We start from the raw sequence: 24,700 nt of genomic DNA, 5'->3' as shown, positions 1-24,700 counted from the left end.
AGGATGTCCCAACCTGATTTATAAATTGAATGCAATCTCAACCAAAATCATAGCAAGTTATTTTGTAGATATTAACAGACTGATTCTAAAGTTTATATGGAAAGGAAAAAGACCCAGAATAGCCAACACAATATTGATGGAGAAGAACGAGATTGAAGGACTGACTCAACCCAACTTCAAGACTTACTATAATGCTTCCAATAATAAAGACAGCGGTATTGGTGAAAACAGATCAATGGAATAGAAAAAAGGGAGCCCAGAAATAGACCCATATAACCACCTAATCTTTGACAAAGGAGGAAAGGCAATACAATGGAGTAAAGATAGTCTTTTCAACAAATGGTGCTGGAACAATTGAAAAAAAAAATCAATCTAGACACATACCTTACAACCCTCACAAAAATTAACTCACAATGGATCATAGGCCTAAATGTAAAATGCAATACTATAAAACTCCTAAAAGATAATAGGAGAAAACCTAGATGATCTTGGGTATGGCAAGGCCTTTTTTAGATACAACACCAAAGTCATGATCCATTAAAGAAATAACTGATAAGCTGTACTTCATTACAATTAAAAACTGCTCTGTGAAAGACAGTGTCAAGAAAATGAGAAAACAAGCCACAGCCTAGGAGAATATATCTGCAAAAAGGCACACCTGATAATGGACTGTGATCCAAAAAATACAAAGAACTCTTAAAACTCAACAATAAGAAAACAACTCAATTTAAAAATGGGCCAACAACCTTAGGAGACACCTCCCCAAAGAAGATACACAGATGGTAAATGACCATATGAAAACATGCTCCATATCATACGTCATCAGAGAAAAGGAAATTAAAACAATGAGATACCACTGCACATTTAGTAGAATGGACAAATCCCAAACACTGACAACACCAAATTCTGGCAAGGATGTGGAGTAACAAGAATTTTCATTCATTGCTGGTGGTAATGCAAAACAGTATAGCCACTTTGGAAGACAGTTTGGCAGTTATCAAACTAAACATGTTTATCATGTGACCCAGTATCATGTTCCTTGATATTTACCCAAAGGCACTGAAAATTTATGTCCACACAAAAACTTGCATACAGGTGTTTATAGCAGCTTTATTCATAATTGGCAAAACATAGAAGCAATCAAGATATCCTTCAGTAGGTGGATGAATAAACTGTAGTATATCCAGACAATGGAATATTATTTACCACTTAAAGGAAATGAGCTATCACACCATAAAAAGAAGGAGAAACCTTAAATGTATATCACTAAGTGAAAGAAGCCAATCTGAAAGAGCTATATACTGTGTGACTCCAATTATATAATATTCTGGAAAAGGCAAAACTACACAGACAGTAAAAACATCACTGCTTGTCAGGGGTTGGTGGAGTAGGGATGAACAGACAGAGCACAGAGGAATTTTAAGGCAGTGAAAATATTCTGCATGATGCTATAATGATGGATACATGTCATTATATATCTGCCCAAACTCATAGAATGTGCCACACCAGGAGTGAACCCTAAGACAAACTATGGACTTTGGGTAATTATGATGTGTCAGTGTAGGTGTAGGTTTATCAACTGCAACAAATGTACCGCCCTTCTGGGGAATATTAAGAATGAGAGTGGCTATATGGGAAATCTCTGTACTGTCTGTTCAGTTTTGCTGTGAACCTAAAACTGCTCTAAAAAATAAAGTCAAACACACACACACACACACACACACAGTCCAGAGAGGCAAAACTTGACACAGTATTTTTCCATATTTATTTAGCTTTCTTTTAGCTAAGTAAGCACAGTTTGAAACAACTCACTAATCATTTTACAATTCTGCAGTCACAAACAATAACATAACATGCATGAATAATGCTCTAGGTACTACTTTAAACATTTTAAAGGTAAGTTATAAATTGGTTTTGTGTTGAGCTAATGTTATGGGTAGCTACTGAGTTACCAAATTCTCTAACTACTGAAAAAGCTGAGTGAATTTTAATTGTAGTAATTTATCAATCTTTACAAGTAAAAGAGAAATGCTGCTAAGAATGTGACGATCAAGGATTTCCAACAAAGGAGGAAAACTTAACTATGACATGGTATAAACCTATATAAATTAAATCAATTGGCTAATCATATTTTTGAAGAAGTCCATAAAGCATTGGAGAATTCCTTAAATACCTTACATGTTATTATAATAGTGTCAGTTATATCATTGCAAGTTCACATAGTACAACATGTTCTATGTACAGAAAATTCCTTTTCCAAACCTGGTCATATTTGAGCTGATTTCTACAAACTTGTAACTGCTAATCTGTGTAGGTGGGTCAGTGAGCTACTTAACAAAGCAGAGCTGAAAAGTCTGGAAATCTAATTTTGAGAGCCCAAAACCCCTACTTCCACTTCCAGTGAATAAAATGGAACGTGAACATTCATTTCAATTGTAAAGTAAATAATAGCGGAAGCAGAACTCAGGAAAAATACATGTGGGTCTCTTGGCCTAAATTTGCACTGTCTACCTGCCAAACACCGAGTCCTAAATATTCAGTTCTACTGCCACCAGCTCTCAAAATTGTATCCCTTTCCACAGCCTCTTCTGTGGACATTACAGCATTTAACACACTAAACTGTAATCACTGGTTTTGTCTGACCTTTGTATTAGCATTTGAAGACACACTTCTCACCTTTATTTCCTAATCGTCACATATTAAATATTCAGCAAATGTTTGTTAAATGAATAAATGAATATTTATTTCAGATGTTGTAACTAAATATCCCACATGTTGTAAACATTGTAATAAGTATTTTATTACTTAAAACTATGTTTAATATTATGTCAAAAATAAGAAAGAAAACTAATCATCTCAGCCTATTTCTAACATCAAAACTTTAATCCTTGTGTTAATTTATATTCATGCACGTGGTGTTACTATATACACTGGCACAACGTGGGATTAGCTTTTAGTACCTTCCTCTTCATTCACATTCACTATTGTTAGTGTACGTCGGCATAGTCCCTAGAGAAATATGTCTCACGAAATGATACATCAGTAATACTAACATTGAGCTGTTAAAATAAATCTTCTCATCCTAGCTTATCTGTCTCTACTTTCAAATCAGGATTTCTTCATGATTAAAGCCAGGCCTAACCACTTTTTAATTCTACTTTTCCTTTGATACAATAAACAAACCATAGAACAACAGTTTTTAATGCATTACTATAACCATTTTATGTTTCTTCCCTATTTATGTTCTTACAGGTAAAATGCCATTACAGTGAATTCTCTTGGAGAGCCAAATTGATTGTTCTTGTGAACTCGCCATTAGAATTTACTTTATGTATATTATATAGCTTTCAGGAACAATTTATCACAAAAATGTTAGGCTTCAAGAAGTGAAAACCAGCATCTGAAACCTGAGTAAAAAGTGACACATATACAATTCTTTCCGTCAACAAGAACAGAAATCACTATGTAGTATGGTACTCTTCATTTTGAAATTTTGTGTGTAAACTTATATAACTGCCAAGAAATGGTTAATTTCTTTTTCCCCTTCGCAGTAATAAAGGTTCCAAAAAAGTACTTTCTATGCCAGTTTATTCTTCATAAATAAATCACTACTATAATAAACTATCGAGAAATGAAAATATTTAAACTTTTTTTTAAAAAAATAGCCCTTCCTGATTAACAGGATTTGTTTTAATGGAATTTTATCTATAGTATCTTATACCTTACACAAGTAACCATTAAAACAAAGAAGTCAATGACAAAGTATCCATGGAATTGTATCACAGTTCTCAGGAAACAGACATTCAGAAAAGATTTAAGGCTAGCCAGTAATAGCCTCTCATAAAACCCAACGAACCTTACAATTGTAATTAGACTTCAAAAGGACCAAAATATTAGTTTACGTTGAGCCAAGATTAGGAAAATCTTCCACTGTTGACATTTTCATGTTCTTAGTTTTTCAATCAAACAGTCAGCCTGTAATTTTGAAAACACAACATATTTTTAGATTCTACTTATTGTAGCCAATATGAAATAATTCTACTGGGATCCCTATTATAATAAGTCACAGCAGAAGAGCTGAATATTATATATTCTGTTCCTAAATATATCTTATAAAAAATTTCTCAATAGTTTTATAAACTATAGTAAAGGTATTCCACATTGTATATACAGAGGCAGATTTTTATCCATATTGCATATTCGTTAAAAAGCTTCAACAAGAAAAGGAAAATATACTACAAACATTTTACAAAGTAAACTAGATGTGGAGGAACCTTAAATGCATATTACTAAATGAAAGAAGCCAATATGAAAAGGCTACATAGTGTATGATTCCAATTATAAGACATTCCAGAAAAGGCAAAACTGTGAAGGCGTTAAAGAGATCACTGGTTACCAGGAATTAAGGGAGAGGGAGAAATGAATAGGTAAAGCACAGAGAATTTTATTATACTATAATACTGGATACATGTTACTACACATTTGTCCAAACGAATAAAACATAGAACACCAAGAATAAACCCTAGTGTAAATCATGAACTTGGGTAAAAATGATGTGTTACTGTAATTTCATGGATTATAACAAACATATCACTGTGGTGTAGGATGTCCATAGCAGGAGACTGTGAGTATATGGGGGACAAAGCGTGTATGGGAACTCTCTAGACTTTCCATTCAATCTTGCTGTGAGCCTGAAAGTGCTCTAAAAAATAAAATCTATTAAAAAAATTAAAAAGTAAACAAAAGTCTTCTAGTTATTCATTATCTCAAATACTCTTCTCAAACATCTGATATATCTAAAACATTATATAAGAGATTTTGAAATAAATCTTAGTATCTTTATTTTGATTTTTTTCAAAGTCTCATAATATATGCTGACAGATCTAAAGAGAGTTCAGATTCACAGAATGAACCATTAACACATCTTATAACTCTGTTCATTCATTTTCTTCTAACTAAAAAGTCAGGTAAGGAAATATGGTTAAAAACATTACAAAAATGTATTTTTAATTACTTTATTATAAAAGCATGGAGCATGTAGAAAATCAGAAATACAAATAAGGAAAAAATCCCTTTTTTAATCATACTGATTATTTAAAGAGACCACACCAACTGCCCTATCGAACATTCTACTAATTTTATTTCAAACACACACACATGTAAATATTTCAAATTATTTTTAAATTAAATAAAATCATCTGGACAAGTTGAAGAGAGGGATGATAAGTTTGAAATAAGAAGTTTCTAGAAATCACGTTTTTTTTTCCTTAGGTACCATGACTATAATAACAACATGTGTTAACAATAATTGTTTAATTTGTAATTTAGTGATTATTTAAATATAGCAACTATAGATCTCCTTACCATCCTGGACACATAACAACTGGCAAATTACTAGTCAAGTGGCCCTGGAAGGACAGTCACTTAATAACTAAGGCTTGACTGTCAGGCAACAGGCCTGTAACCAGCTTGAATTCTATTTTACTTTTGCCCTAGCAAAGCAGAATTCTGCAATTTTTTAGGCTCAATGGCTTCAACCTCAGATCTAGCAGCTGATGCTATAAGGGTAGCCCTTTTCTAAACTAGAAAATTATAGAAATTCAATTTCTACAATAGTGTTGGTGATGATAACAGGCAGCAGGTAATATTTCTAGTACTTGCTTTGCAAGTTACAGTTTTAAGTTCTTTATATGTAGATTATTTTATCAATCCTCTTATCAACCATAACAGGTGGGCATGTTCCTTATAGGCAGGTAATAGATAAAGAACTTGGGCCTTAAAACATTTAAGTAACTTGCACAGGGGACCTCAAGTAACTGATGGAGCCACAATTTCAACGCAGATCGGACTCCAGGTTCTGAACTGCTAATGCCATGGTTCTTCATATCCTCTGCTTGCAATGGAAAGACTTAACCATAACTTCTCTTCCTACAGATCTGATAACCTGGAAAATCCCTTAAATTAAAAATATGACTTCGGATATGTACGAGCAGTACATTAAATGAGAGGATCAAGTCTATGAGAGCTGTTAAGTGCCTACTGCTGCCAAGAAAAGAAGAACTGCAACAAAAAGGACAAATATTTTAGATATTTTTGTATGCTGCTACCATAATAACAGCACTTACTGTGATAAACCAATAGGAATTCACTCTATAAACCAATTTTGATAAGAAGCCAAGCTGATCGGCAGGCGCCAGCACGTGGAGGTGCAGGTGGGAGATGGAACAGAACGGCGGCATGTGGAAACCCATTCTGAAACAGAGAGGTAAGAGACAGTTGGCAAGTCAGTTCTACAATAGTTTAAAGCTATTGTTTCAGGTTAAAACACATAAATATTAAAGATATCCGAAACAGGTTACCTAGGGTAGACAGACTGCCACTCAAACATCACTTTTACTGCTTTCTTCATACACTTCTCAGTATTCACACACTTCCTCCTCTTTTCATGCTGAAGTTCACCGTAACAAACTCTTCATCAAGGAAGGGCTTAACAGCATATAATGTCTCAGTAACACCTTGATGAATTCTGAGTTGGCATTATGTCAGTTCTTATCAATTTTAACCTTTAATTCTCCTAAGATATGGCTCTGCAATGAATCTTTTAAAAAAAATTACAGGGCACTCCTGGGACCTTTAACTTTTAGACTGTACAGCTGGGACATAAAGTTGTTTGTTGTGTACTATGTTTGGCATAAATTCTACCCTTTTCTTTAAAAAAAAAATTACACGACACTCAAGTAGAAGGGTTCCTTTATTCCAAGACACAGCCAGTAAATAGTGTGCCTTCTCCTTTAATAAAGCAGTCATTTCCTTACCAACCCATCCTCCAGTAGTGAGTTATTTACATCATTATTAAAAAAAAAAAACTTTATCATCACTCAATTTCTTGCTTAATAATGAAAATAAGTTATATAATTATAATTATCTGCTTTATAAAACATTTGTAAGAGAATTCCTTTGACTACTAACAAATTTCTACTAAGAAGCTTTTAAAATATGATTCTATCTCTTAAAAATCAGTTTACAGTTTTGTAAGTCCACTTAGAAATTCTGAGTGGAGAAAGGCACACTTGTAACAATAATCCGAGTCTAAAGCCTAGAAATATTTGCCTCCTCAAACTAGAAGTGAGTCTCAATTAAAAAAAAAAAAAACAGACTACAGTGAGAGGGAGTGTAGGAGGGGGTAGGAGAAGTGGTCTATTTGCAGCAACACAGGACTGACAATGGAGAGTCAGAAACACAACACCTATTGAAAAGCTTCTACCACTACCTAGAAAAAGGAGACTGAGTTTTCCTTCTGTGAAACAGGAGTCACATAATATAGAATCAAGTAATCTAAAAGCTAGACGTGACTCAAAGGTTCATTCAACCCTTTCATTTCAAAGATGGGGAAGCCAAGATCCAGAAAGCAGGAGATTTCCCAAGGTCACAAAGTCAGGCAGTGGTGGAGCGAGGATTGAGATCTTGGTCCAACATTCATTCTTCTAATAAGCACTCCTCTGACTGGGAAGGGAATATACTGCTTTTGGCCAAAGGGTCTCAAATACCATCTGTTCCTTATCACTTGAAGAGCGCTTACAGTTTTCAGAGGATTTTCACACACATAATCTTATTTGAACCGGTAAGTAGGCAGAGCAGGTATTATCTTGGAGAGGTTAAATGCCTCAAGTATCACAGCCAGTATGAGCCCAGTACACAGCAAGTAACATGGAGAGCGTTAGAGCACAGGTCTCTTTGAATTCCAGTTCAGATATTAGAAGTAATCTCCAATCAACCTGCCTTGGTACGCCTTTGGTCACACAAGGTAAAGTCAGAAGTCTTTTAAAAAGGAAAAAACACTACTTAGATTAAGTAAAATCGTTGCCACATTGAACATTATATGATTTTTGCTCAAACTTTGGCAAATGCCAGAGATCAGTTCGGCAGGCAACGAATTTAAGTTAATTTCACACTACAAATATAATAATGTATTTTTAATCACATAAAAATATTTTCTAAAGAAATTCAATTTACATACAATTTTCATAGAAATGGACATATTGAACAAAGAAAGGTGGACTTGTAACTATTTTACCTACCCACTGCTTAAATAGACTTGTCTGCCCAAACTCCAAGTGGTGATTATTAGATGCTGAGACATGAGAGGAAGTTTTATTTATTAAATTTATACTACCAATGAACAATGTATGTTCACTTTCAGGAAAACTGTATTTAAGCCACCTCTGCTTTCATTTCCCAGGAGGGAACAAAATTTCAGAAAAACTAACTACTATATTGGTTTCTATCTGGAAGTATACATACCTCGCATTTTTGAAGTCAGTGAAATTATTCCTTTCAAGAATGGTTTTTCCAACAGTCACCATGCTCTCAACTATAAAACAAGAAAGAAACTACATTACACTGTAGGAGACACTAAATTAATTTTAACTTTTAGGATCCTAATCAAAAGTCGTATTCAATGGGTAAACACTTAAAGACCTGTTTAATAGCTCTAAGTTACTGAGAAGTTTGCTCATTAACGCTAAAATGAAGGTTCAACCTACCACAACGTATGGTGTATAGGCTGACTTTGAACAGCTGTTGAGGAGCACTATCAAGTGACTACTTAGGACATCTGATCCTATTTAGCTCTAATTCTAATCATAAGGAGACCAAGTAAGAAACAAAAACATATTTGAATTAAGAAGACAGGAAAACTTAATTTGTCTTTCAGCCCAAATTAAGGATATGATAGTCCTTCATGTCAGCCTACCTTTGATTAGTTAAATGTTCATATAATTGTTTTGGCTTCTGAATTCTATCTGCCTTAGCGTCTTTACTGTCTTGGTGCTTTATGCCTTCAGATAGGAATACGCTTCCCCATGAGAAAAAATCTGGTAACCTGCAATCTCCAAAGCACAATGCCAAACTGTAGACCTCTCTTGTTTCTGAATGGTGTAACCAAGTATTTGGAAGGGGGAAGAAATGAGAGAGTCTACAGAGGATGGGTGTTATAAAAGAGGCTCATAAAATTGTTGCGAGGGAGGAGTACGGGACTCTATTTCAACTGGTCCCCCGGATTGAGCTGGACATCTACCAGACCATTCTGAACACCCACATCAGTCTGAGATGTAAGAAGATATATCTGGATCTCACTGGATAAGAATATCTCCAGTGGTTGGTCTCGAGGTATGAGGTGGGGAGCTGTGATTCTGCAGGCAGATATCGGAAGATAAATGGAAGGGGGAGGGAGCCTCTGTGTTCTTGCACTGGGAAAGCAACAGCCTTCCACGGGCTGGGCATAGACTCCCAGACCGGTAGTGGCAGGGAAAGGACTTAGGACAGCCCCCAGACTGAAACCTGGAGCTATAGGGGCACGCATGCAAACCCCGGGACAGCTGGCGGTTTTAGAAGCACAAAGGGCAGAGACAGGCCCGGCCCTGGGAGCAACGGCTGGGAGAGCAGCTGTGGCGTGCACAACCCAGGACGCTGTGGGCTTTTAGCAGCACAGACAGAAACAGAGACAGTGTGGCCTGGAGAGCTCAGTGAAGGGCAGACTGCGATCTCTCTGTTCTGACAGAGGTTTAGATACAGTCACTTCTGCTCTGACTCTTCGAAGAGAGGCGGAAAGGCAATGGGGAAACCTGCCAGAGAACAAAAGCCCCAAAAAACTGGTTTTCACTGAGCCCGTCCCCCACCCACACAGGGGGCAGGGCAACTCTGCCCAAATAGGGTTGCATGAGTAACAGCAGCAGGCCCCTCCCCCAGAAGACAGGCTGAAAGAACAAGAGGCCAACAACCCTAAGGTCCCTATAAAACAGGTGCATCTTGCTTGGGTTGTGGTCAATAATTTGGACTCTGTACATTCCCTCAACGACCCCTCAACAGAATGACTAAGAGGAGGAACTCCCAACAAAGGAAAGAATCAGAGACTGTGGTCTCTGATGGATAGGGATATAATCAAGATGTCAGAAATAGACTTCAGAGTAACAATTATCAAGGCAATATCTAGGCTTGAGAAAAATATTAACAGCAATATAGAATCTCTAAGGGCAGAAATGAGATCTAATCAGGCCGTACTTAAAAATGCTATGAATGAAATGCAGTCTAAACTGGATACTCTGACTGCCAGCGTAAATGAGGCAGAAGAACAAATTAGAGAGCTAGAGGATAAGATGACGGAAAAGAAGGAAACCAAGGCGGCATGGGAAAAACAAATTAAACCCCAAAGAATCAAACTGAGAGAGATTAGTGACTCAGTGAAATGTTCCAGTATCAGAATTACTGGGATCCCCGAGAGGGTGGAGAAAGAGAGAGGTCTAGAAGATATATCTGAGCAAATTGTGGCTGAGAACTTCCCTAATCTGGGGAAGGAAACAATCATTCGTGTCCAAGAGGCAGAGAGGACGTCTCCCAAGATCAATGAGAACAGACCGATGCCATGACATATAATAGAACAATTTGCAAATCTTAGATCCAAGGAAACAATCTTGAAAGCAGTGAGGGAGAAGAAAAAGATTTCTTACGTACAGAGGGAGGAACATCAGAATAACGTCAGACCTCTCTGCAGAGACCTGGCAAGCCAGAAAGGGCTGGCAAGACACATTCAGGGTACTAAATGAGAAGAACAAGCAGCCAAGGATATTTTATCCAACAAGGCTGTCATTCAGAATGGATGGAGAGACAAGGAGCTTCCAAGACCGGCAGAAACTGAAAGATTACACGACCACCAAGCCGGCCCTGCAAGAAATATTAAGGCGGGGGGGTTCTATAAAAGGAGAAAGACCCCCAAGAGTGATATAGAACAGAAATTTACCGAGACAATCTATAGAAACAAGGACTTCACAGGCAACATGGTGACAATAAAATCATCTTTCAATAATCACTCTCAATGTGAATGGCCTAAGTGCTCCCATAAATGCACAGGTTTGCAGATTGGTTTAAAAGACATGACCCATCCATATGCTGTCTACAAGACACTCATTTTGAATCCAAAGATACATCCAGACTGAAAGTGAAGGAATGGCGATTTTTCATGCCAATGGACCTCAAAAGAAAGCTGGGGTAGCAATTCTCTTATCAGACAAATTAGATTTTAAGCTAAAGACTGTAGTTAGAGATACAGAAGGGCATTATATCATTCTTAAAGGGTCTATCCAACAAGAGGATCTAACAATTCTAAGTGTCTATGTCCCCAACATGGGCAATTACGTAAGCCAACTGTTAACCAAAATAAAGAGACATATAGATAATAATACGTTAATAGTAGGGGACCTCAACACTCCACTCTCAGCAAAAGACAGATCATCTAAGCAGAAAATCAACAAAGAAACAAGAGCTTTGAATGACACATTGGACCAGATGGACCTCATAGATATATACAGAACATTCCACCCTAAACAACAGAATACTCATTCTTCTTGAACGCACATGTAACTTCCTCCAGAAAAGACCACATACTGGGTCACAAATCAGGTCTCAACCGATACCAAAAGACTGAGATTATTCCCTGCATATTCTCAGACCACAATGCTTTGAAACTAGACCTCAATCACAAGAAAAAACTTGGAAGAAATGCGAACAGTTTTAAAGACCATCCTGCTTAAGAATGCTTGCGTCGCCCAGGAAGAATGTTTGGGTCAACCAGGAAATCAAAGAAGAACTTAAACAATTCATGGAAACCAATGAGAATGAAAACACATTGGTCCAAAATCTATGGGATACTGCAAAGGCGGTCCTAAAGGGGAAACACACTGACATTCAAGCCTCACTCAAAAAAATAGAAAAATCGAGAATACACAAACTATCTTTACACCTTAAAGAACTGGAGAAGGAACAACTAAAGCCTAAGCCACACACTAGAAGAGAAATTATTAAGATTAGAGCAGAGATCAATGAATTAGAAACCAGAAATACAGTAGAGCAGATCAATGAAACTAGAAGCTGGTTCTTTGAAAGAATTAATAAGATCGATAAACCACTGGCCAGATTTATCCAAAAGAAAAGAGAAAGGTTCCAAATTAATAAAACTATGAATGAAAGGGGAGAGATCACGACTAACACCAAGGAAATAGAAACAATTATTAGAAATTATTATCAACAACTGTATGCCAATAAATTAAGCAAACTGGAAGAAATGGATGCCTTCCTAGAAACCTGTAAACTACCAAGACTGAAACAGGAAGAAACTGACATCCTGAATAGACTAATAGCCAGTAATGATTGAAGCAGTGATCAAAAACCTCCCAAAAAACAAGAGTCCAGGGCCTGACGGATTCCCTGGGGAATTCTACCAAACTTTCAAAGAAGAAATAGTACCTATTTTCCTGAAGCTGTTTCAAAAAACAGAAACAGAGGGAAAACTTCCAATCTCATTCCATGAGGCCAGCATTACCTTGATCCCAAAACCAGGCAAAGACCCCATCAAAAAGGAAATTTACAGACCAATATCCCTGATGAATATGGATGCCAAAATTCTCAACAAGATCCTAGCTAATAGGATCCAACAGTACATTAAACGGATTATCCATCATGCCCAGGTAGGATTCATCCCTGGGATGCAAGGGTGGTTCGACATTCACAAATCAATTAATAAGAGAAAGACAAGAACCATATGGTCCTCCCAATTGATGCAAAAAAAAGTATTTGACAAAATACAGCATCCTTTCCTGATTAAAAATCTTCAGAGTGGGGGCGCCTGGGTGGCACAGCGGTTAATCGTCTGCCTCTGGCTCAGGGCGTGATCCTGGCGTTCTGGGATCGAGCCCCACATCAGGCTCCTCCGCTATGAGCCTGCTTCTTCCTCTCCCACTCCCCCTGCTTGTGTTCCCTCTCTCGCTGGCTGTCTCTATCTCTGTCAAATAAATAAATAAAATCTTTAAAAAAAAAAAAAATCTTCAGAGTGTAGGAATAGAGGGTTCATTCCTCAATTTCATAAAAAACATCTATAAAAAGCCCAAAGTGAATATCATTCTCAGTGGGGAAAAGCTAAGAGTCTTTCCCTTAAGATCAGGAACACGACAAGGATGCCCACTCTCGCCTCTATTGTTCAACATAGTACTAGAAGTCCTAGAAACAGCAATCGGACAACAAAAAGAAATAAAAGATATTCAAATTGGCAGAGAAGAAGTCAAACTCTCTCTCTTCGCAGATGACATGATACTTTATGTGGAAAACCCAAAAGACTCCACCCCCAAATTACTAGAACTCATACAGCAATCTAGTAATGTGGCAGGATACAAAATCAATGCACAGAAATCAGTTGCTTTCCTATACACTAATAATGTAACTGCAGAAAGAGAAATTAGGGAATCGATTTCATTTACAATAGCACCAAAAACCATAAGATATCTTGGAATAAACCTAACCAAAGAGGTAAAGGATCTATACTCTAGAAACTACAGAACACTTATGAAAGAAACTGAAGAAGACACAAAAAGATGGAAAAACATTCCATGCTCACAGATTGGAAGAATAAACATTGTTAAAATGTCTATGCTGCCCAGAGCAATCTATACTTTCAACACCATCCCGATCAAAATACCAATGCCATTTTTCAAAGTGCTGGAACAAACAATCCCAAAATTTGTATGGAACCAGAAAAGACCCTGAATCGCCAAGGAAATGTTGAAAAAAAACAAAAACAAAAACAAAGCTGGGGGCATCACATTGCCTGATTTCAAGCTACATTATAAAGCTGTGATCACCAAGATAGCGTGGTACTGGCACAAAAACAGACACACAGATCAATGGAACAGAAGAGAGAGCCTAGATATGGACCCTCAACTCTATGGTCAACTAAAAAAAATGGGACAAACAGAAAACAAATGGCAAGATAGTACATCTAAATTGAACTGCACCAATAGTTATATTAAAGGTTTATGAACTAAACACTCCCAATTAAAAATCACAGATTTTCACATTACATTTAAAAAATAATAATAAATAAGCAAGATGCAATGATATTGCTATCTTCAAGTCTTTAAATATTAATATTCAATTTGGTTGAAAGTATAGAAAAAGATACCCAATATGGACAGTAAGTAACAGGAAGTTAAAGTAGTTAAATTCATGGCATACAAAATAGACTCAAGAAGTATTTCCAGAGACAAAGAGGGACATTTTACAATGATAAAAAAAGGATCAATTCATTAAGAAGACATGACAATCATAATTATGTATTCGCTTAAAATCAGATTCAAAATACATGGAGCAAAAGCTATTGTCTCCTTTCTATCTCACTGTTATGTACTCTATTATTTCTTTCCTTATATTTATTTTGGTCTGATTTGCTTGTCTCTTTCTAGCATCCTAAAGTAGAAACTTAGGTCATTTGTTTTAAACGTCCTCTTCTAACATAAGCATATACAGCTATAAATTTCCCTGTAGGTATTGCTTTGGCTACATTCCACAAATCTTGATAAGCTGCATTTTTGCTATTAATTCCATATTGTTATCTTTGACCTACTTATTTGGAAATTATTTAAAAGTGTGTTAATTTAAAAATATTTAGTGCAATTCTACGTTTTATTATTTTCCTACTTTAACTCCATTGTGATCAAAGAACGTATAAGATTTCAATAATTTGAAATGTATTTAGACTTACTTTATTGCTCGGAATATGGTCTATCTTGGTGAACATGTGCTCTTAACAAAATGTGTACTTTATAGTTAGGTGGAGTTCTAAAAATATCAATTATAATCACAGTGCTTGATAGCGTTATTGAGCTCTTCCACTTTCTTATTATTTCCACAACTTCATAGACTGTATATAAATATTAATTTTAAGAACTTTTTTTTTAAAGATTTTATTTATTTATTTAACAGAAATAGAGACAGCCAGTGAGAGAGGGAACACAAGCAGGGGGAGTGGGAGAGGAAGAAGCAGGCTCATAGCGGAGGAGCCTGATGTGGGGCTCGATCCCATAACGCCGGGATCACGCCCTGAGCTGAAGGCAGACACTTAACAACTGCGCCACCCAGGCACCCCTAATTGTAAGAACTTTTAAACTTCTTTACAGAAATATTAAAATATAAACAAAATCAGAAAGGACAGTAAAATGAAATCCCAAATACCCACCATGCTGCTTCAAAATTGGTTAACATTTTATTTGTAACAGTTATAAAAACTTTTAACAAAACAGAATGCTAGAAAAAGAAAACCAAGCATGAATATATTTCTCCCTCCTTAAAAATCATTATAAAAAGGAAATACTTAAGGCATGGTGGCTGCTGCTTGATACTAAATATTGCAAAAAATATTGAATTTATCTGCTGGAATAAATATGAAATGTACTCATTGAAGTTCAGATGACGAAGGAATCTTGCAATATAGAGCAGAAACAGTTTAAAAACTGGTAATTCAGTAGTCTAAATACTAACGAAGTACACATCAAAGTTTTCCATCAAAAATATTTCTTATTCACCTCCAAAAAAATCTGGCCCAATCTATCTTGTCAGCTACTTAAATTATTAACCAAACTAATCCTGGAGACAAAGGCTATGAAAGCAGATATGAAGTGAACTTAGAAATGTCTTAGGAAATGATAACTGGTAAGTCACAGAAATCATGAGTAGGAAAATATAGGATAACCCTGTAAGAGACAAGACTCAAAATCTTCTTTTCAGAAGTTAAAAGGTCATTGCTAAAATCTCATCACTAAACTTTGGTGTTAGCTCATCTAGACGAGAAACTTACAAGGCAGGTACCAATATGGTCTCATTTTCTATAGCACCTTCCATTTTCGAAGTCAAGGAAAGCCATCATTTAAAAAACATAAAGAGGCAATAGCTTTTAGAGATTTTAAAGATTAAATAACATGATGTATGGAATTTGCTTTAAATCCACTGTGGGAATGTGGAGCTTGGGTGATGAACACATGGAGATTACACTATTTTCTTTATTTTTGTATCTATTTGAAATTTTTCATGACAGAAGTTTCACAAATGCTCCTCTTTCCTTAACAGCTGGCTAGACTTTTTCTTTTTAATTGTCACTGCTATCACTGATGCCAACTCAGAATGACATAACCATGAAGAATACTGCTGTCATCTTACCCAGTTCTATGTGATCTTTCTTTAGCTCTCTACAGTTTCCAAGATGCTTCTTTGGCACCACAAGATAATGATGAGGTGCTGCTGGCTTGATATCTTTGAAGCAAACTAGGTCTTCATTCTGAAGAAAAAAACATACTGTTTGTTAGTGAATTTTTTAAAAAGAATTTCCTAATGCTGTTCTGGCATGTCTTAAACACCCTAAATTTCAGTCTGATAGGGAAATGGTACTTATGTTACAACTAACCCCAGCTGGGCAATATTGTGATTATGCATTAAGTTCATAAAGACAAGCTTTAGCATCCTTCATGAGATGCTCATTTGTTCCAGAAAATGAAGACTTATATAAAGCTAATTTCAGGGAAACAATTATCAATGAAATTCAATAAAAGTTTATTACCAAAGGGGCGGCTGGGTGGCACAGTGGGTTAAGGGTCCCACTCCTGGTTTTGGCTCAGATCATGATCTCAGGTTTGTGATCTCAGGGTTGTGAGACAGAGCCCCGTGTCCAGTTTCATGCTCAGTAGGGAGTCTGCTTGAGATTCTCTCTCCCTCTCCCTCTTTCCCTCCCGCTTGTGCTCTTTCTCTCTCTCTCTCAAATAAATAAATCTTTAAAAAACAAAACAAAAAAACTTCATTACTAACAATCCCAGGGTTTTTTAAATTTCTTTAAATATTTCTCCATCTCTCTCTAAGGATTTTTCACTCTTTTAATATGAACTTTTAAATGTTTGACTACAGAAACATAGCAAGATCAATAAATTCTTTTTTACATTTAATTTTTTTCCAAAGTAGCATGTTCTGCAATTTTAACAGAAAAATCATCTAACATCTACATATCCAGAGGTCACCTTTTTAAACATTTTTTACAGCAGTTATACACAAATACTTTTTTTCTGTTTATAGCATTAAAAAGCCTTTGAATTGCTAAGACAAGCTCCAATATATTGCACTCAGTGTCCAATCCATTATATTAGTTTCCTGATTTATATACTCCACATACTTACGTAAGGAAAAAAGAAAAGAAATGAAAAAGGGAGTCTTTCATCCTACTGACATTTGAGTTTCAAGCTTTTCCAAAAGGAAAATCAATATTCCCTAAATACCCTTATTCACTAGCTTATATACAAAACTTTTCAATGGCTAAAAGACACACGAAAAGATGCTTAACACCACTCATCATCAGAGAAATGCAAATCAAAACCACAATGAGATGAAACTTCACAGCAGTCCAGTGGCTAGTATTAAAAAGACAGGAAGTAGGTGTTGACATTAATGTGTAGAAAAGGGAAACTTTGGGCACTGTTGATGGGAATGCAAACTGGTGCAGCCACTATGGAAAACAGTATGGAGGTTCCTCAAAAATTAAAAACAGAAAGACCATATGATCCCCCAGTTCCACTACTGTGTATTTATTTATCCAAAGAAAATGAAAACACTAATTCCAAAAGATGTATGCACCCCTATGTTTATTGTAGCATTATTTATAATAGCCAAGACATGAAAGAAACCTGGGAATTCATCAATAGATGAATGAATAAAGGAGATATGATGTACATATACAAGGAAATTTTAGTCATAAAAAAGGATGAGATCCTGCCATTTGTGACAACATGGATGGACCTAGAGGGTAATATACTAAGAACAAACTAGCAGCTGCTAGAGGAAAGGTTGGGGAGGGTGGCGCAAAACAGGTGAAGGAAAACCCTTGCATTTTAGGTAGCTGATGCAATCAATGCCTGAATTAGATTTCCATTAAGCTTTCTAAAAAATTGGCCCTCTGATGTTACTCTCTCCTGCTGCTACTACTGAACTAGTCATTATTTAGACTCTTCATTTTAAGACAGACTTTCTCTTCCGAAGATACAATGACAAAGAATGTGAAATGATGCATGTACAAAGCTATCCTCTGCAGCATGATTTGTAATAGCAAAAAAGTACGGGTCCATAATTCAACTAGGAGACTGGTTGAATAAATTGTAGCAAATTCATAAAATGAAGTAATATATAGCTATAAAAAGAAGATCTTTATATACTTACAAAATCATTTCTAAAATATACTTCGAAGTTAAAAAAATAAAGCAAGGAGCAGGAGAGTGGTAAGGCCATCTTTTGTGTAAGGAAGAAAAGTACAAATATAAACATACACATACATATTCTCACAATGGAAGGATAAATCAAAAATATATTTTTTAGTTTCTTGTGAGAGAAGAGGAACAGGGTAAAGATGACAAGAGAATGGATGCTAGACTTCTCTGAATGTACTTAGCTTTACAATCTTGACTTTAAAAACGTGAATATTTAATACCCTTTTGGACTTAAAAACAATACCTAAAAATCGAAAACAAATAGAAACAAATAAACCTAACTATATGTCACCTTGATAACATAAACACACAAAGAAATTTCCTTTTTTTAAAAAAAGATTTTATTTATTTGAGAGAGACAGAGAGAACTAGAGCACATGAGAGAGAGCACACGAGTGGACGGGGGGTGGGGGGCAGAGGGAGAGGGAAAAGCAGATTCTCCACCGAACAAGGAGCCCAAGATCTCAGGACCCATGGACCAGGACCTGAGCTGAAGGCACCCAGGCACAAAGAAAATATATTTCAAGTGACTTTAAAACACAGAATTTTGACTATCCATCCCTAATGAAAACCGCTAAATAAGAACTTTTCATTTATGCTTTCAACGCAGATCAGAAGGAAGCTTCTCAAGTGTGGGATATGCCATATTTATCCTTGAATTAGAAGCGAATAACATACACTAAACTAGAAAGATCTTAATAAATAAAAGATGCTTAAATAGAAAGAAAAAGCTACTAATGCTCCCTCCTCTACTCCTTAAAAAAAAATGGTGCCATTATACTTTTTACATACTTTTCCAGTAACAGAGATAGACTTTCCAAGATCTTTCAGTCCGTCCTTGCAAAACACCTTCTTAAAGTTGGAATTATGGCCATTGTCTGATTTTAACAGTGTTTCTCAGCCTTTTTTCATTACCATCCCCCTAAGGAAACTTTTCAGATTTTTTTTTTCCTAATTGCCCCCCTCCCCTGATATTTTAATACCACAGCCATATTGTACATGTGTTTATATCCTAACTGCTATACATGTATTTTATATATATAAATAAAAACCTTTTTTTTTTTTGCCTCTGCCCCTGTCCCAGGCAAGAACATCAATTTTTACCCCTTTTGAGAATGCATGTATTAGACAAAAAGCTAGTCCATCTTGACTTCATTATCACCACTGAATCCAAGCATCTGGGCTTAGCACTCATTAAATACGACAAATAAACTGTGGTGAAGAGGGTAGATGGGCACTCAGCCTCCATTCCAAATACTTCTGTGTCTTTAGTAATACAGAAATTTAAAAAGCCAAAACCCCAGATGGAATTTAGATCTTGCCAATTAGGTGCTTTCAGACTTAGGTGCTTTGACAAGCTAACCTGAGAAAAAGCCATCTTCTGCAGCTCTCGCTAGTTCCAGCAGGCAAACGGGGTCAGCTCTAAGATGACCGAGATTCTTTTTCTTTCTCCCCGGCCCCTTTTCCAATGTCTAGTCAATAGCATCATGCGAGTCAAGAGACAGACATGAGACACCCATTTTTTGGGCACCATGGCCTACCAGTGTGGACCCAGCAGGTATAGTGTAGCTCTGAAGCTGTGTTATTTGTCAAAGGGGAGCAGAAATATGTACGTGCTATGAGCATTTAGCGCCCAGAGGTCAGAAATGGGGAACATCCTACAATAGGTGGAACAGCCTTGCACAACAAAGCAGAATCCAACCCCAAATGCCAATAGTACTCCCGCTGGAAACACCACTCAACAGTGGCGGTCATAGTGCTTCCTCATGTCTGAGTCACACCTACAGAGACATCTTCCTGAAGTCTCAGTTCCAAATGGCCATCACCTGACTCCTACCTTTCTGCCTGTGGCAGAGGAAACAGGTCCACAGCGTGCAAGTGCTGTTCTGGATGTCATCTTTTTTTTTTTTTTAAGATTTTTATTTAGGGGCGCCTGGGTGACTCAGTTGGTTGAGCATCTGCCTTCAGCTCAGGTCATGATCCCGGGGTCCTGGGATCAAACCCCAAGCGTGCACGCACTCTCTCTCTCTGTCAAATAAATAATGAAGTTAAAAAAAATATTTTTATTTATTTGACAGAGTGAGCCCAAACAGGCACAGTGGCAGGCAGCGGGAGAGGGAGGCAGAGGGAGAAGGAGAAAGAGAAGCAGGCTTCCCGTTGAGCAAGGAGCCCCATGTGGGGCTCAATCCCAGGACCCTGGGATCATGACCTGAGCCAAAGGCAGACGCTTAATGGCTGAGCCACCCAGGCACCCCCTGGATGCGTTCTTGAAGGCTTTTCCTTCAGCCCTTGCAACGAATTTTTAGCAAATAATTCCTTATATTAAATCAATTTCTGCTTTAAATAGCTAGGTTTTTTTTTTCTGCAACTAACCCCTGACTGATATATAAAGCAAACAAAAAGAAGTAACATTTGAAAGAACATTTCAGTACCACGCCATCTGAAGTGTAGGGCAAATTTGGTTTAAGAAGAGGGAAGGCATTTAGTTAAACTAGTATGTCCTCAGTGTGGCCTCAAGCAAGGTGAAAATAAACATCTAGCCTGATATTTCTCAACCATGTTTTCACTGTCACCCCTCCGAGGACATTCTTAAGACTTTTTTTTCCTGATTCCACTCTCATGATATTTTAATACTGCAGATATACTCTTTATCTGTTTATGTCCACTATGTTTACCTTTGCCTCACACAAAAAGAGTAAGATATTGTCACCCCAAAACTAACTTTTATCCCCCTCTGAGAACACATGGCCTAGTATCTGCTTAGTTTCAACTCTGCAGTATACAACAAAAATACACTATACAGATGCTTATGGAGTGAGGAATCTTCTCTAGCTTCTGCCAAATTAAACCCACATGATGCTGATAACTCCAATTATTGCAAATCAAATTTTCTCCTCTACCCTTAATTATAAGTCTACCCTACTTTATATAAACCCAATAGTTTCTAAATATTTACAACAAACATATATGAATGAATATAAGAAAATACTGTTTGTAGAATGCAAAATACACAAATTTAAGATTAGGTTCTCTTTTTAAAAAGACAAATCTTTAACTTTTAATTAGTGAGCTCTTATATATGAAATTATCTTAGACCCAATTTTAAAAATATCTGCAACTTTTTGAGGCACCGTTGTACAAGCATGTGCATCTTGCTTATATTCTGTATTATATGGACTACTGTATATACTCATCCTGTGCTGCCTATGTAGGCTATAAATTAGTTAAAGTATTGACTGTGTCTAATTTCCTCTATAAAAATGTTCCAGCCTTTTCACATAGTTCACTCTGAGAATGTTCTTCATAGAGAAAAAATCCTGACCTTCAGCCTAGAAAAAAACTGTGATAGAAGTCTGGATCATCCCACACCCTCTCGGTGACTATTTTTATTTTTTTTAATTAATTTATATTTTTCTCAGATTTTATTTATTTTTCTGAAAGACAGAGAGAGAGAGAAAGATCACGAGCAGGGGGGAAGTGCAGTGGGAGAAGCAGACTCTCGGCTGAGCAAGGAGCCCAATGCAGGACTCGATCCCAGAACCCTCGGATCGTGACCTGAGCTGAAGGCAGACAACCGACTGAGCCACCCAGGTGCCCTCCTCTGTGACTATTTTTAGACAAAACTTTTTACACTACTGGTACCTATTATTTACTAGTTTTCCTCAACATTGGTAGTGGAGTGTGCAAAATTTAAAAGCAGTTTCTAGGCAACTAACAAATATTGAATTTTGTGAAGCTAAAAAATTCACTTTACTTCTTGCTAGCCTAATTTTATATGTGGTGAAATAAGGAGTGAATGAAGGAGAGCTCAGTGGTCTGTCCTGACTCTATGGATCAGCTCAGCAGAGGCGTATTTGACAGACAACTGATGTACTTATTCCTTCTCTCTGTCAGCCGTTTCCTGTCTTCACTCCTTCCCCTGTTCAGAATAGATTTCAAGGTTTATCACTTCAGACCTCTCTCTAGCCATAAATTCTTACCTTTGTTCTAATGCACTTCCAAAATACCCACAGGGCCAGACCCCAACCGTGGGATGACCCAATTGTTCACCTTGTCTAAAACTAGACTCTGGCTGCTGCTAGAGGGGTAAAAAATCACACAGCTGAACAAAATACTGCAGGTGGTAGAACCACCTCACCAAGCACGGGGCACTGTAACCAGCTGCCTCCTCTGTATTCAGTCCACGCTTTAAACGATAAGATCTGAACAGGGACTATCCTTTATCTTATTCACCAATGAGTCTCCAACAGTAGGTGCTTAGAACAGATTCAATTCACTTTTAACAAATGAATTAATGATTACTAAAAAAACAAACAAACCAACCCTGAATCTTTGCAGCTGATCCTCTCCAAAGGCTGTTTCTTTAAAGGCAAATGGAACCAGTAGAAGAAAATGTGTACCAGATACCTGTTTTCAAGTACCTGAGCAAAATCTTAGTGCTCTGAAAATGTGCATACATTCCAACTGACAACACCTGTACGAACTTTACCCCTTCAGTGGAAATCTGAGGCTATTAAGAAATAGTTTGACCTCGGCTCCACCCCTCCAGCCTAACTTCAGTCAGTTTAACAAAGCTTTTCCCAATTACCATTATCTCCTTTCTACTCAGTAGCAGTATTAGAGTGTGCAGAATTTAAAAGCAGTGTCTAGAAAGGCCGTGGGGGGGGGAGTGGGATGCGGGGGTTGGGGGAGGAATCCCTCCAATAAAAACAGGCCACAAATGCTATTTTCTGCCAAATACCTCGTACCTGCAGACAGAAGCCGCAGTGTCTGGCTTTATCGCTACACTCTCCCCCTCCGCACAGCAAGAAGACTGCTGGAGACAGACACCACTCCGAGAGAAGCAAGTCCGTGATTAACACCAGGACACCCAGCCTCCGCCTCCCCGATCCACACCTGCGAGGTCTCCCTCCCAGGGGCCTGCCACGACCCCACCGCGGTCCGCCACCGCGAGGCCTCCGTCCCTGGGCTCCCCCACCCACGCCCGGTCCGCCAGCAGCCCACCTCGCAGTACAGGAGCTCGGTGCCCGGTTCCTGCTGCCCCGCGATCCGGCAGAACACGCACTTGCTACTGTAGTCCTCCGCCTTCGATGACTTTGCGACAGCATCGGCAGTCTTCGATGAAGACACCTTAGACTCCGTAGGCTCCACTGCCTCAAAACCAGGCTCGGACGCCACACTACCGCGCTCAGGTTCCTCCGCCATCGTAACCGCCCCAAGGTGGCCGAGAACCTTGACTGCTCCGGCACCGGAGGCCCTGAGCTGAGTCCGCCTCCTGCAACTCCTCAGTTTTACCTGGAGGCGTCGCCCTTTGCCTGCCGCTGGGAAAGGCTGGGAGTTGGGCGCACGCGCTGATCCAAGCTTAGAGTAGAGCGAGGGCCATGAGGGGGCGCACGAGTTGCGCATGGGTGCGACGGGGAGGAGCCGGAGGGGGCTTACGGAGGTCGCTCCGCCCCCTGCGTCTCGTTGGTAAAGACGCACTACGTCCTTCGAGGCGCAGGAGCGCGCACCGTCGCGGTGACATCACTGGCGTGCCGTAACGTCCGGCCAAATGGAATCTGGTGGGTATGCTGGGCGTCTTTTCTCAAAGCTGCAAGTTAGCATCCCCTTAAGAGTGTAGTATGTTGTTTAAAAAAAAAAAAAAAGTCTTTAAAAATTCGTAGGTTTTAAGAGAATGAGCACAATTTCTAGAGCATTCTTTTCAACGTAGATAATGTTTGATGTTTCGTGTGTACATTTTCAGCCACGAATTTTAGGTGCCTAAGCTGAAAATATCCAAAACTGAAATTCATATCTCTGCTTTTTTGTTGTTGAAAGCACCAGCTAGTTCAAAATAGTGGCCTTTATCTTACATTCTTCATACACAGGTAAACGCGGAGTCGTTTGTTTATAGTCCGTAATATTCCAGAAATTCTTTGCTCGTGCTTCATGCCTCGACCACTACAATAACCTAAGTTTCCCTCCTTGATTCTCTTGTTACTCAGAAACCTTTCAGTAACTATCGCGCCCAAAAGAAAGTCTCAATTAGTTAACTTGGTATTCAAGGTGGACTCTGACCTCAGCTTTTTATTTTATAATACTTGGCATTTGTTGAACACCTAAAATGTGCCATGTATTTTCTCTCGACCTAACGAGGTTGGTTTAATAATCCGCATACAGAGTTGAAGAAACAAACTAAGATAAAAGTTTGTCTAACTCCAGAACCCACCAACCTTTTTGAACGCAGAACTTTTTTAACACTGAAAATTTTCTCAAACTAGCTCATTATAGTATCCTTGTTATTTGTTGACTTAGAAAACACATTTTAGCAAAGTCCTATTGTGAATTCAGTCCTGTTTTTGAATGATTTCTATTGTATTAATTGAAAGCATTTATATATTTTTTTAAAGTAGTACGTATGTGTTCAAGACATTTTTCATTAGTTTTGCAATTTGCCAGTGGTTTGCGGGACCACTATAATAGCTTCATACCGCATCGGGAATCCAAGGCAGGGTTCAGAATCAGTACATTACTTTGACTTACTAAGTATTCGCTATTTCCATGCACTGTAATACACCTTTACATGACTTTTTTTTTAATCC

At 37.7% G+C, this 24,700-nt stretch overlaps 1 protein-coding gene across 1 annotated transcript; it reads right to left on the bottom strand.

Annotated features, from left to right (window-relative positions):
* Window positions 1-1,742: 1,742 nt before the first annotated feature.
* Window positions 1,743-23,324, bottom strand: HINT3 (histidine triad nucleotide binding protein 3). Its single transcript, XM_045805602.2, has 5 exons — window positions 23,124-23,324; window positions 16,036-16,153; window positions 8,302-8,371; window positions 6,126-6,252; window positions 1,743-3,975 (listed from the first exon to the last, which is right to left on the bottom strand). The coding sequence occupies exons 1-5, from the start codon at window positions 23,322-23,324 to the stop codon at window positions 3,943-3,945; spliced, it is 549 nt and encodes a 182-aa protein (XP_045661558.2). The 3' UTR covers window positions 1,743-3,942.
* Between the last annotated feature and the right edge of the window lie 1,376 nt (window positions 23,325-24,700).

This window comes from Ursus americanus, chromosome 11 (genome assembly GCF_024610735.1).
Source record: "Ursus americanus isolate L20-20 chromosome 11, mUrsAme1.1.p, whole genome shotgun sequence".
Taxonomy (NCBI): domain Eukaryota; kingdom Metazoa; phylum Chordata; class Mammalia; order Carnivora; family Ursidae; genus Ursus; species Ursus americanus.
The sequence above is the reverse complement of the archived record's forward strand: the minus strand, read 5'-3'. Positions and strand labels throughout refer to the sequence as shown.

Excerpts from the sequence above, each read along its gene's own strand:
- HINT3 (XM_045805602.2), bottom strand. The coding sequence starts at position 23,324 with ATGGCGGAGGAACCTGAGCGCGGTAGTGTGGCGTCCGAGCCTGGTTTT. Across the intron at positions 8,372-16,035 it reads GAAAGATCACATAGAACTGG|TTGAGAGCATGGTGACTGTT; the intron begins GTAAGATGACAG and ends CTTGTTTTATAG. Across the intron at positions 3,976-6,125 it reads ATTCCTATTGGTTTATCACA|GCTGACTGTTTGATTGAAAA; the intron begins GTAAGTGCTGTT and ends TCAAAATTACAG.